Source organism: Adiantum capillus-veneris, chromosome 21 (assembly GCF_014529385.1).
Source record: "Adiantum capillus-veneris isolate H3 chromosome 21, ASM1452938v2, whole genome shotgun sequence".
NCBI classification, from domain to species: Eukaryota; Viridiplantae; Streptophyta; class Polypodiopsida; order Polypodiales; family Pteridaceae; genus Adiantum; species Adiantum capillus-veneris.
The window spans coordinates 82,210,597-82,225,365 of NC_140951.1; the positions used below are offsets into that span (position 1 = coordinate 82,210,597).

Genomic DNA, 14,769 nt, shown 5'->3' on the forward strand with positions numbered 1-14,769 from the left:
AAAAAAATTATTTGAAAATACATTTGCACAATTTTTTAAAAGATATCACTATTTATCTTTTAAAAATCCCTTCAAAAAAACAAAGGTAAATTTATCTTTACAAATTAAATTTTCATTAAATAATAAAATATCCACAACAATTATCCTTTTTTTGTTCTGTTCTTGGTAGCCTCTGGGAGAGGACAAATGTGTAATCTTCAGGACCTCAAGGCTCGGCTTAAGCTTGAGGCCGTTTTGTAATTTCTTTGAGATTTAAATACATTCACTTACTATTGTGAGTTTGACAAAAAAGATTATTTGAAAATACATTTGAATAAATTTTTGAAAGATATCAATATTGTATTTTAAAAAACCCTTCAAAAAACAAAGAAAACTTTATCTTTAAAAATTAGATTTTCATTAAATAATAAAATATCCACAACAATTGTCCTTTTTTTGTTATGAGCACTTAAGTTGAACCATTTACTTTATGTAAAGTAAAAATCCTTTTGAATTTACATTTTCCATAGTCTTTTTGTTATGTGTACTTAAATGGGTTCAATTACTTTGTGTAAAGTAGAAAGTTTTTGTCCTGCAGAAGCCATAGGAGAGGTTGGTGGAGAAAACGTGCACTTTTGTGCCCGTTGATTTTGGACGGCCAAGATGAATGCCAGCTGGATTCAGAGCATTAAGGTTAGGGCTTTTGCCTGTAGAAGGTCTTTTCGGTGAAGGCCGCTGCAGCCCGTGCATGAGAGGAGGGTTGTCTGCAGCACATGCATGATAGGAGGGTTGTCTGCAGCACATGGGCACACTTGGAATCCGTGCCAAAACTAAGGTGCACGTACTGTTGTTCTACAGGTGAAGGCAAGCGCCGTTCTTGCTCTAAAGACGCCCATTTTGCCCGCGTGCTGTGAATGACTCTTCCAACTCGTACGCTAGCCCGGCATGCCTTGCTTTTCTCTGACAAAGGGTATCTTCTGTGTGTTGCACCTTGCAAGGCATTCAATGCCTAATGGGAATCTCCTCAAAACGGCTCTCTTTTCTGCGTTGCTGCACATTGAATGTGATGGGAGGTCAGTGCAATGCAGAAACGTGCTCGTTTTGGCCTTGTGGTGAGCAAGACAGTGAGAAGACTGAGCATTTAGTGGACGGCACACTGCAAGGCCTCTTATGGAGTTGTATAAGAGCAGTCGTTGTTCTCTCTTTGTGCATCTTAAAAACTCTGAGGATATTCAATAGTAATATTATCTTTGCTTCCCAATGACTTCCAAACAACATAGTGGCAGTTCATTTGCTCCTGAAGCACAAGGATGGTACATAAGCAGTGGAGATTTTGATGGTGCTGATAGCATGGATTTTAAAGGCGGTGAGAGTTATTGAAGGCTTTTGTGTTGCTGTAGTTTCTCGTTTTGCTTTGGCAAACTATGAAAGAATTTGTATCATAAAATCTATTCTTGAGTTGTATCATGAATGCGCTACTCGTTCCGAAATTGGTGAATATTGTTGTTCGATGATCCTTATTTTGATTACTATGTTGAAAATCCGATCTTTGTTTTGGGCATTGTCTTGTTGTTGTGTTGTCCTATTGTTGAATCCTTGCATGATCTTCGCTTTTTTGTTGTGAGGAGGTGAGTTGCTTTATATGTAGCCATCACAATGCTTGAAGTGGAAATTTTGATTGTTGGCCTCGGCTCTAAAACTTATCGATGAGCATTCCAATCAGAGCAAATAGAAACAAGTGCTGGAATTCTTCCAATAGATGTAGATTGTGAGAGGTTGGATCGAGCTCTTTCTATGTGTTGACAATTTTATAAGCGAAGGACAGCTTTGGTAGGTCGCTTAGTTTATTCTTTAAGTGCCTAGCCTTGAATGCACTTTGTCTAGCCTTGATCCACTTCATATTGTCGATTTGATTTCTCTCACATTTTTATCTTTTGCGTTGTGTCTTTACCCATCACGATGCCAGTAAAAAAACCAACAGCAAGTCGAATTGCGACTCACACATCGACGAAAGACTGCCAAGATGTGGCAATAGGTTGATAGCATCACTGCTCTAATTAGCTAAGTAGCTCAAGAAGTAGAACAAGAATTAGCTTTAGTGACTAATTAGGAAAAGTTAGCCCTATTTCTTTTGAGAATAGCGATAGAGGACATCGCATGTTTGACAAGGGGTAGTGGCTATCGATGGTTCCATTTGGCATAAATGCACTTTTCTTCGCATGTTTGAGTGCTCGTTACCATTCTATAGACCATCTATGAAGAGGTTGTGGTTATCATATTGTGTGTGGAACTTCCTTGCATCATAACCAAGTTGCTTGCATTTGCACAAGGTTTAAAACCCCGATGTTGTTGATTGCATAATGCAAGAACATCAGAGTTCTTGTCTTGTGCTATTTCATGACATCTATGATGCTTAATACGTGCTCATTCTTGTCAAATAACCATTGAATCTCTCTCTCTCTCTCTCTCTCTCTCTCTCTCTCTCTCTCTCTCTCTCTCTCTCTCTCTCTCTCTCTCTCTCTCTCTCTCTCTCTAACAAACATAGACACACATAGACCTGTATCACAAGAACATTCACCACTCTCATATGATTATCCATCTTGCTATAATTTCAAGCACCTCTCTACCTTCTAGGTGCTTTAATATCCAAGAAGTAATCATACGAAAAGGTTGTCATGCTAGACAATTTCTATCGCAAATAAGTGCTTGCGTTTCTAGCTATCGTGACCAAAATTTTTGTTATATGTGAAAGGCATTACGTCCTCATAATTGATGTTCTACAGAGCTCCGAAGGTTGACAGAAGGTACTCCAATCTCGAGTGCTAAATGTATCAACGCGTCCCCAACTGCATGCACATCATCTCCGCCTCGCAAAAGATCGAAGCAAGAGGTGCATAAGCCCCACAAGCCTATTGCACGTGCATTGTTTCATTTGAACGACTCAATGAACTATGGACGTGAGCCTTCATTTTTTCAAAAGTGTGTTTGTTTGAGAGCCATTTTATCGACTGGTAGAGTTGTCTGCTTATGTTGCTATCTTTTGGATTATGTAGGCAAGCAAGCTGTAGTGGACCCCATTAATGTCAAGAAGGAAGCATATCTTGAAACAACTGTTCCGCCTCATGCGTTGAACAAGGGAAGAGCTCTCCATATTGAGCCTTTGTCTATTGAGCAAGGAACAATTGTCCCAAACCGTATTGAGGGGATACCACTTAACATTACTAATGATCCAAGACCGATTGAAGTCGAGCCTTCTGTTCAAGATTCTGACCTATATGGACTAGGTGAATCATCTCAACTAGATAGCAAGCCTATTGATCTTAGCATTGTTCCATTTTCTCAAAGTCTTCTCCCACAATTCTTGATTACTGACATCTCTGATTCAAGCCCATGATTCTGTATTGAGGGAAAAATATTGAATCTGTATGGGACCTACAAAGTTGGCCTTGACCAACTGAAATACAATCGTTACTTGAAGGTCTACTTGGTTGATGAAGAATGCACCGACACTATTACAGTGGTGGTGAATGATCCATACATAGAGCTCTACGTCGACAAGCTTCATCTCGGTGAATTTGTCCACATTGATAGCCCAATTGTCAGGTGCAAAAATAGAGCTGATGGGGGATCAGCACTGTATTCCTTGTACATTGATGCTACAACTATTGTAAGCTCAAGAGAACCTTTCCCAGTGTCTCTTACCTCCGCCCCTGACTGCAAGATACGTGCATTTCTTGATGACATAGGTTCACAACAATCTTCAACTGGACGTTCTCAGTTAAGCACACTTGCTTTTGTTATTTTACAAAAGCACAACTCACAGTCAAGATTTGGTGGGTCTGTTGGTGACCTTTTGGCTGCAAATGGTCCTCTCCCATCAGATAGGGCATTTGTAAGAATTGACCTATCTTACAAACACACACATATACAAATACCCACATCCATATCTACATAGATATGTGTGCAAACATAGACACACACACCTAAAAACAAACAAACACACGCACACAATTTTCGCTAGCCATGGAGAATCCTACTGGTTTGAGTATTCCAAAAGAGATAGACCTTGACATGATATTTATGCAGACATATTTTTAATCAATAATTATTTCTAGCACTCTATAGTGTATTGCAAACAAACTAAGCTTTGAATCATTTAGGCTTATGATGCAACAATGCCTGTTCGAGAACTACTTAACGAATTTTATCACGCATTCTTCAGATTCATTGTTCTTTGGATCACAATTGGAGTCATTAAGTGAAAGAGCTGCACAATTGAATGCTTTATACGAAACTTGCAAAACATCGATGAGTCTCACAATGGAAGTCATAAATATGTTTTCTCACAAATTTGAAAAAGCACTTGTTGTAATCCTTCACAATACTACAAGTGGCCACAACAAACAAGAAGTAATTGGAAAATCAATTGAACAATTTAAAAAAGGACTCCCAATTATAGATGCATCTACTATGGGCTTAATCTATTATCCTTTCACGACTTTGCAATCACGTTATAAGCGTGTCCATTGGACAACTAGAGAGTGTGATGGATTAACCTGCTTGTGGAGAGAGAACATGGATAAACCGGCTACTCAAATCGCAAATCTACTAATTGAAAAGGAACCACTTTGTGTCCATACACACTCTGCAATTACAACAAAACTAAAGCAACTAAGACATATAAAGCTAACAGAGACTGCCTCATTGAAGCAACATCCTTCCATTCATCCACAACAAAAAACCAAGATTATGTACAAATTCCTCAAGAGGCTGAATGACACACCTACATATCCATGCAAAAAAATGTGGCCGGTTGTTTTTTTGCTCACAATTCACTCCTCCACTATCCTCACATACTGGAGGTGGAAAACAGAAAAGATGATGCTCTCTATTCTGTTGTCGTGCATGAAACGCAAATCAAAAAAATCTAGGGTGCCGTTTGAGAGCTTGCACACATTGGGCTTTAACGACCCTGTGTTACGCTTAGTCTCCATTCACATACCAGTTGCAAAGATTTGATAGCTAACTTATGATGGCCAATATGGTTTGCGAGGGAGTGTCGTCAACGTTCTTGCACACATTAAAAAAACACAACAAGTCCTTCCTCGTTTTATCCAGGATGAGGCTTCAGTCTTGATAGGCCTCAAACGCAAGCTCGATTACACACATTGCTACTTTTCTGGCCTTGTTAGACCATTGCTGACACTAAAGGCCACACACACTCTTCTTGATATCTCTCTGTATAAAAAGGAAAACATAACCATAAACAATAAATGGCTTGCACACTTTCAAGAAATCTTGCACTCATCACTTCCCCTAGACACAAGCACATATGAGATAGAGGACGAGGAAAGTATTGACACTGATGTGCTCTTGCACAACATCACTAGTGTTGAGCAAGTTTTCGATTATAACGATTAAATTTTGCATGTCGCACCATCAGAGGGGAACACTCCACTTGGTTTGTTTGCTGATGAGTTTTATGAGGAGCTTAGTTTTCCTACCATCTTCTTTGGAGAGCCTAGAAAATACCACCAACACGTATCTAAAAGTTACCAAATGGGAGCTAATGCACAAAGATAGACGTTTTGCCCTCAACATCAAAAACTTATTTTTCAGATCAGTGAAAATCATGACACAAAAAATACTATCCTCCATTTGGATACACCTCCGCAAAGCAAAACTTGAGGGAGCAACCTTGTCTGCTGGACAGGTTTGTTAGAACACAAACATAGAGAAAGTAGTCTCATCACAACTAGGCTATAGAGACTTCGAACCGGTTCGTACCTTGCCGGATTATAAAGAGAAATTTAAAAAAAAAAGGTTTTTGGTATGATTCGACAACTAGGACCCCCAACTTTCTTTGTGACGTTCTCTTCGACTGAAAAACGTTGGAAAAACCTTCTTAATGCCTTGCAACAAATAGTCCCGCTGAAACAAAATAGCAATGAAAGTGACAACTGCTTCCATAGACGTTTGGTACGAGCAGATCCAGTAACAACAGCTCGCTTCTACCTTAACCGCTTCACAGCCATGAAAAGAATACTGCTTAATGATAGCACATTATGTGGGAAAATCCTTGATTATTTCTTTGTGACAGAGTTCCAAAGTTGTGGAAGCCAACATGATCATGGTCTTTTATGGGTTGAAGAAGCTCCTTTATTAGAACATGACACAGATGATACTATTGCGAAGTTTGTGGACAAGTACATAAGTACAGACAGCTCCAATATTCCATCAGAGCTTCGTGAAATACAAACACATCGCCATAGAAAAACTTGCCTCAAGAAAGGAAATTGTTGTCGTGTTGCTTTTCCAAGGTTCCCCATGCCATTCACAATCATTATCAGACCCACTACCAATGACTACAAAAATCCAATGAGAAGCAAGAAAAATTTTTAATGCATTAAGAACAGTCTTGATACACTTCCCACTGAAACTACCGTTTCATTTCAAGAATGGATACGAAGCCTGCATTTGACATTCGAAGAATATACTTTGACAATAACAAACTCACTATTCACAACAACAATCTTCTTGAAACGAGATATAAAGGATATTATACAAACAATTTCAATCCTACGGTTTCAACACTATGGGACGCAAACACCGATATTCAGTTCGTCTTGAATGCACATGGTGCAACAAGTTATTGCACCTCATACATGACAAAAATTGACAACACATTGATAGGAGCAATAAAATCTCAATTTGATATTTGTGTTGCCAATAACGCAACAACAATTGAGCGGCTACGTATGGTCGGCAACACTATTCTCAACACACAACAAATTAGTGCACAACAAGCATCTTACACAGCGCTATCATTACCACTCCATTCTACAACTTGTGACTTTGTATACATAAGTACTAACCCTCCTGATCAAGGTGCATTACTTCTCAAAAGAAAAGCATCTCTACAAAAACTAGACTCATCTGATACAAACATATTCTTCCAAAACATTATTGATAAATATGCTGAAAGATCACAAAGTCTCCATCATCTATGTTTGGCTGAATATGCATCAAAAATTAAACAGGAGGGAACAACATACAAATAATTGCGCAAGGCTAAGATCACAAGATTCGTGAAATATAACATTCTTAAAAACCCAGAAGATCACTATAGAGAACAATGCTTGCTATATCTCCCTTGGATCAGTAACGAAAACCAACATTTGACAGAATCCTCTGCATGGAGTGATGTATATAACCAGTATCTACAAGTCATAAAATCAAATGAAATCAACTTCAATAAATCCCCAAGCCCAATAGAAAAATTTCAGATGCATTGCATCTCCTCCCCAATCACAACTAGTACGACCAACAACGACTCACATGTTTCTAATCACGCTGACATTCTTAATGACTTGCACATTAATATGCACTCTAAAAACCCTTTCCACTTGCAACATTTCAAGTGCACTCCATGAAAAATGGCTACTTCCATGCAGGCATCGACAAATTAAATGACCAACAACGACACATATTTGACGACATAATGTTGAAAAAACGAATTTAACCCAACAAACAAATATACCTCTTTCTCACAGGAGATGTAGGAACAGGAAAAACATTCACATTACTATTGTTAGTAGAAGGACTGCAGAGATTTTACAACCATAGAAGTCCCCCAAATCCAGAATCTCCAATAGCATTGCTCATGGCGTACATAGGAAAGGCAGCTTTTAGTATTGGTGGCACCCAATCCACTCGGCGCTTCACTTGCCTCTAATTACTTCTACACAAACAAGGTTGAGTGCCGAAAAGTTGGATGCCCTTTCTCTCCTTTACAACGACTTGAGAATTGTAGTTTTTTGATGAGGTGTCTTTGATAGGCTCAAGCGTGTTCTCCATGGTCGACTCACGCTTGCGAGCAATCAAGTGCGTTCACGATAAATCATTCGGTGGGCTGGATGTCATTCTTTGGGTGATCTATGTCAGGCAAGCTCTGTTAAGGATAGTTGGATCTTCACGCAAAAACATACACTTTTAGAAGAAATTTCTCCATCGTACTGGCACACTCATCCACAATGCTATGAACTTACACTGACAATGCGACCAAACGATCCAATGTTCATAGACATTCTTAATAGACTTCAAGTTGCACAACATACTTCTGAGGATTTGGAATATCTTAACAACAATTACTATAGACCCGTTCCAATCAGCCATCAAGTTTCTCATCTATTTTACTCCAATAAAGAAAAGGACACTCATAATCTTGCTCTTTTCAATCAAATGGAGGGAACACCCCAAACTTTCATCACTATTGATAAAAGAAATAACTCATGCAACAAAACAATTAACATTTTTGTAGATCCCAAATTCACTGGAGGATTGCATTCCACACTAAGCCTGAAAACAGGTATTGTTGTCGAGCTATGCACAGAAAACTTGGATATTCTTGATGGACTGGTTAATGGAGCAGAAGGGGAGTACAAAAACTTTACAAAAGCAAGGAAAAAAACAATAATCTAGGTTCATTTCTCTAACCCTATCATTGCAAAGAAAAAACTCTATGAAAATCAAACATTGTATTCATCAACCATTAACAAACAATGGACCCCAATAAAACGTGTTGTTCGTGAATTCCAAGTCGAAAAAAACTACTAAAATGTCATCTCCAGATACCAATTCCCATTGCAACCAGCTAGTGCTCGATGGTTCCCAAGGTCTTACATTGTAAACACTAGCCTTCAATCCTGAACACATACGAACACATGGTCTTGCATACACAACATTTTCACGTGTTCGAGACCCAACTAATCTTTACCTACTCAAAAGAATAAAACCTTCCCATATCAAAGCCGACCAAACTGTACTAGAAGAATTGGATCGCCTAAAAGTACAAGCTAAATGGATCTCCACCCAAAAGTCATTACAACCTTATTCAAACACACATATCATCATTCAATCTCTCAATGTTGTGTCCTTTAATAAACACATAAGAGACAACACATCAATAGTAACCATTAAAAACCAGAATTTGATGTGTTGTCTATTAATAAAACCTTCCCATATCAAAGCCGACCAAACTGTACTAGAAGAATTGGATCGCCTAAAAGTACAAGCTAAATGGATCTCCACCCAAAAGTCATTACAACCTTACTCAAACACACATATCATCATTCAATCTCTCAATGTTGTGTCCTTTAATAAACACATAAGAAAGATTGCAACAAATTCCATCCTAATGACATCACATGTACTTTGTTTGCAAGAGACAATACTAACAAAAACAATACCACATGCAATACCAGGCTTTCTACAACACCAATTTAATGGAAAAGTGGGTGTTTCAATTCTCCACCAAGAAGAAACACTAATCCACTTTGACAATGGGAATATCTCTCATCCAAGAATTGAGACGTTGCATACAATGATCAAGTTTACAAACAACAAAATCATCAAAATAGTTTCCCTCTGCAATTCTCCTTAAACACGACTAACAAATTTAATAGACGCATTGTGAACAAGTAAGTCTGTAAATACTTAACATCCAATTCTAGAAGTTATGTGCATGAAAGCACTCATGTAAGTTATGTGGCTCTTGCAAGCGGTATTTCATTCTACAAAGTCTGCATCAAACTGGTGGTACGTCATAGAGGTAGCCCCTCATAGTGCATGGGCGTATGAGGGCTACCATGTGCCAATCACAGTGGCATCAGTGGAGGAGATCGAAGAGGATGCTCAGTCAGAAGCCGCTGAGGTGGAGCCAGACGAGCATCAAGCTGCTACTCTCCATGGAGTGCATGCAGAGGATCTACAAAATGAAACAGAGGATGTATGCCTAAATGGAGAGCTCTATATAGACATAGGGAGTTATGTTGAGCTATGCGAGGATGATAGAGAGACCTCTTAAAGCCATAAATATTGTATTTGAACAATTTTGCTTTGTTTTATAATATATATTGTACTCGCGTGGCTTTTTGTCCATTCTTGTCTATATGCTATACTTGAGAAATTTAAATTGTGTTTAATCATCATCGCTTCCACTCCACGCCGAAGGAATCCTCAAAGGACAAGCAGATCTTGCTCTTCTAATGAATAAGCAGGAAGCGTGCATCGCTACTCGCTAAGGTTTAATTTGAAGGCGGCTTGAACTCCTCGTCGCAGGAACCCCTCCCCCTTTATGAGTCCTCTCTCTCTCTCTCTACACAGGAATCCCTCCCCCTTTATGAGTCCTCTCTCTCTCTCTCTCTATCTATCTATATATATATATATAGAGAGAGAGAGAGAGAGCATCCCCACAGCAACAGCCGTCGCCACCACTAGAGCATCGGTGTCTAGGAGAGTGTGAAGATCGTCTCATCGACATCGAAGTCTCAGAGTGCGTTGAATGCTCCAAAACAGAGGGAGATGCTAAAGGAGTGGAACGACGTGATGGTGCTCTAGAGCGATGATGCTTCTCGTACCACCTCCTCTGCTGGGAAGACAAAGAAGAAAAAAACTCATCATCATCCATACCTGCATTAAACACACGAACATTTAATCTTAATATTGAATGGAGAAGAAAATATAGACAAGTTATAATCTATACTATAGATAATAGGGAGGGGGATTCTTGTGTGTGTGTGTGTGTGTGTGTGTGTGTGTGTGTGTGTGTGTGTGTGTGTGTGTGTGTGTGTGTGTGTGTGTGTGTGTGTACATACCTGCTGGGGTGACAAAGAAGAAAAAAACTCATCATCATCCATACCTGCATTAAACACACGAACATTTAATCTTAATATTGAATGGAGAAGAAAATATAGACAAGTTATAATCTATACTATAGATAATAGGGAGAGGGATTCTTGTGTGTGTGTGTATATATATATACACACACACACAAGAATCCCTCTCCCTATTATCTATAGTATAGATTATAACTTGTCTATATTTTCTTCTCCATTCAATATTAAGATTAAATGTTCGTGTGTTTAATGCAGGTATGGATGATGATGAGTTTTTTTCTTCTTTGTCACCCCAGCAGAGGAGGTGGTACGAGGAGCTTCATCGCTCTGGAGCACCATCACGTCGTTCCACTCCTTTAGCATCTCCCTCTGTTTTGGAGCATTCAGCGCACTCTAAGACTTCGGTGTCGATGAGACGATCTTCACACTCTCCTAGATACCGACGCTCTAGTGGTGGCGGCGGTTGTTGCTGTGGGGATGTTGTCGCTGATGCCTTGACACCACCTCGTGTTCGACGAGGCTCCTTACCTTCCCCTTCTTTGCGCATCCCCACACCAGCCACGACATCACCATCTATGCCAGGTTTTACACGGCTATCGGTCGTTCCTAGCTACACACCACTAGCTACTCCTCTTGGAGTCCCCCCAGTCGACACTCCTCGCTTCGGGGCCCAGACTCCAGTGGAGACACCATTTGTTGGTACCCCCATCGAGACGCCGCTAGAGACACCACTCGAGATCCCTGTCGAGACACCCAGGTTCACACGTCACAGGTGAGAGGACTTACCATACTTGATCAACATCAGCGGCGGCATCATCTTGGATGACGAAGGCAAGAAGGTGATCTCGCGCATGCGCGGTCTTTTCTCTCAGGTGTTTCGATACTATATACTAAACACCTGGAGTGAAGTGCCAAATGAATTAAAAGAGAGAGTCATCAGCATGGTGCATGACGAGTTTCCCATGTTAAGTCGGGATGAGCGCTTGTGCGAATATTGCTAGCACAAGCGTTATGAAGTACAAAAAGTAATAAAGCATGGGTGGAACAGACCAGATTGGCTGGCCAAAGAAGATTGGAAGAATGCGAAACAAGCAGCGCTTGAGAATCCTGACAAGTGGAAGCAACAAAAGGAGGCAGCCAAAGCGCGAGTAGAGGCAGGGAGCTCGCACCACTTGGGGAGTGGTGGGTGGGCATCATTTGAGGCCAATTTTGTAAGTGTTTTTGCATTGCCCTTTAGGTTTGGTAGTTATGTCTAAATGTACTTTTAAATTCTAACATAATGTATTCTTTGTATGTTTTGAACAGTGGTCGATGATAGGATGTGACCCCACACCGTACGAGCGCGAGTACTTGGCTAGAAAGGGCTTAAACGCCCTGATGGACATTCTCAGTTCTCGCGGCGGCATGGTTAATATTTCACTTTACTCTTTTACATTTGTTCTATTTTAATGATAAGCTAAGAAAATAGATTGTAATTATATGTTTATACTTACAGAAAGTCTTATTGTTTTTTTTTTGCAGAATCCGACAGATACGCCGCTTGGACCCGATGAGACGTCTGATTAGACGACGTCAATGATAGCACTAGTTTTCTTTTGTCATAGCATGTATAATGAGATGACGTGTGTACGTCTTTTGGTAACTATTGAAAAACGATGTATTTTCTCAATAATGACAATTGTGTTGTAACTAATACATTTGCAAAGCTTAACAATCAAGTGATTTTGCCTATGTTGTGTATAATTTTTTCATTGATTCACTTTCGTCAATTCACTTTCATCCAATTACTTTTGTCAGTTTTGTATCTTTATTCTGCAAACAATACTATGCATGATGGAGTTAATGGTTATATTGTCTTCTGGGTGACTACTTTGGGTCTATACCTTGCACTTTCTTTCAAAGGTGAATGTGTGCTTATCTTGGATTCATTTGGGTATACTTTATTCTAGAAACATTCAGTATGGTTGATGGGTGAATGTCATGCCACCCAAAAAAAATTATTCTCGGTCGTCGCTATAAGCGTCTCTATATAAGGTTCTGTAATGTCACTTATACAACGTCGCTATAAACGTCGCTACAGAAGGACTGCAATTGTCGTTATAGGTGTCGCTATATGCATCGCTATTTAGTGACGCATATAGCAACGCTTTTAGCGACTCTGAGGAGTGAAAAAACCCAGTGTATTTTCGTCGCTAAAAGTGTCACAAGTGCACATAACCTCTTGTAGTGAACTATTTGTCCAAACTCTCATAAAGTCCCAATGTGTATATATACAACTATTTTCATTTTATTTGTAACCTTTTTAAATAGTTGATCTTCTGCACATTAAATTATCGAGGTAAAGTATATTTCATTTCAATTTTATTTTATTTTGTATACTCTTTCAAAAAACAATTGATGTTCCATATGTTTTATGCAGGTCAAAAATAAAGGTGCTCATTTGGGCCACCCCAAATTGGGTGGCCTAAATGAGCACCTTTATTTTTGAATAGACGTTTAGCGGTAATAGCCGCGATAATAGTTGCGGCAATGCATGCAGTAATAGTCACGGGTATATTCCCACGTCTATTACCGCGTATATTGTTGTTAAACCACTACCGCGTCAGTTACCGCTGTTATTATCGCACACACAATTTTTTCTCTTTCTATTTTCCTTTTGTTAGTCTGCGGCAATGCTAGCGATTTTGTAGTGATCACCATCAATGGCTCTCTCTCTCTCTCTCTCTCTCTCTCTCTCTCTCTCTCTCTCTCTCTCTCTCTCTCTCTCTCTCTCTCTCTCTCTCTCTCTCTCCGATGCCTCCTCTCAACTACCCTCCCCCCCCATAATGGCTCTTCAGCTCCCCTGCCTTTTGTTCCTTGATATCCTCGAGGAGATCCTCTGCCACATTTGCAGCCAAGCCATGTATTCAATATATGTTGGAGATGTGCACCATGAGAGAGATGATGAGCATGTTGGTATACCTCCTGATGGCCAGGTCGGTCAACAATAGCAAGCTTGGGGCTTCACATAGGGAGTGAGGTGCCTCACACACACACACACACACACACACAATTTAAAACGTCACTGGGATAAACCAAAGAGATTGGTGTGCCTTCGACATGTGTGTGTGTGTGTGTGTGTGTGTGTGTGTGTGTGTGTGTGTGTGTGTGTGTGTGTGTGTGTGTGTGTGTGTGTGTGTGTGTGTGTGTGTGTGTGTGTGTGTGTGTGTGTGTGTGTGAGAGAGAGAGAGAGAGAGAGATATATGAAATGAAATGAAATGTTATATTAAATGTATTCAAATGGCCAAAATGACGTATGAGACCAAACTGATAAAATCTTGGATCTAATACAATGTCTAGTTACAAATAAAAAAGAAGCAAATTAAAAGCTGAAATGAAAATTAGTGCCTTTGTCTCCTTTACAAGCTGGCACTCATCTAGCTTGATGACAAACTTCAGGACGTCGTTGCACTCTTCAACAGTGACGTCAAACAACTGCACAATGTATGACTGCGGTGAGATGATATCATAAAAAATATTTTTCTAATCATCATAGACCATTTCTTCTCCTTTTGGCGATATGTATGTCGATTCAATGTGGAAAGGACTTCCTAGCTTTTGAAGCACCTCCTCATTGACTTCCTGTCTTGTTTTTTGAATAGAGAAAGGGTTTGGAAGAAGCGTGTGCTTGATGCGGAACTTTTTGACATGTCTTTGCACAGACCTGAGTAAGAGGAGTTAGGAATCAAAACCCCTTTCTAGTGGAACAGCATTGCAAATGATGAAAAACCCTTTTCTAGTGGGACAACACTGCAAACAATGCTACATACTTGAAAATGGCAGCATGTCCCTTATTGGATATACCAACTTGATCCAAAATTGATTGAACATCCCCGTGCAAGGAGTTGGTTCTCCTGTAAAAGATCGTCAAGCTGTTTAGCAACGATCTTACCATAGAGCTTATCATCCAAGAGGCCAGCTACGTTTTTGCGATTCAATATAAGCCTGTAATGGGCCGAGGAGGTGGTTGTGCTACGCTCCACTTCCTTGTCATGGTGAAGCAAAGATTTGCACAAGCATGTTAGTAGTAAGAGATGTGAGAGTTTATGAACATAAACCTAAAAAGGATAGATGC

The 14,769-nt window shown here is 39.7% G+C and overlaps 1 protein-coding gene and 1 pseudogene across 1 annotated transcript; one reads left to right on the forward strand and one right to left on the reverse strand.

Moving 5' to 3' along the window:
• Positions 1-673: 673 nt before the first annotated feature.
• LOC147431241 (uncharacterized) lies at positions 674-1,257 on the reverse strand (annotated as a pseudogene).
• Positions 1,258-2,566: 1,309 nt separating this feature from the next.
• Positions 2,567-3,373, forward strand: LOC147431242 (uncharacterized). The gene is made up of 3 exons (XM_086493644.1): positions 2,567-2,648; positions 2,763-2,966; positions 3,033-3,373. The coding sequence occupies exons 1-3, from the start codon at positions 2,567-2,569 to the stop codon at positions 3,371-3,373; spliced, it is 627 nt and encodes a 208-aa protein (XP_086349770.1).
• Positions 3,374-14,769: the final 11,396 nt, after the last annotated feature.

Excerpts from the sequence above, each read along its gene's own strand:
- LOC147431242 (XM_086493644.1), top strand. The coding sequence starts at position 2,567 with ATGATTATCCATCTTGCTATAATTTCAAGCACCTCTCTACCTTCTAGG. Across the intron at positions 2,649-2,762 it reads AGAAGTAATCATACGAAAAG|AGCTCCGAAGGTTGACAGAA; the intron begins GTTGTCATGCTA and ends GATGTTCTACAG. Across the intron at positions 2,967-3,032 it reads ATTTTTTCAAAAGTGTGTTT|GCAAGCAAGCTGTAGTGGAC; the intron begins GTTTGAGAGCCA and ends TGGATTATGTAG.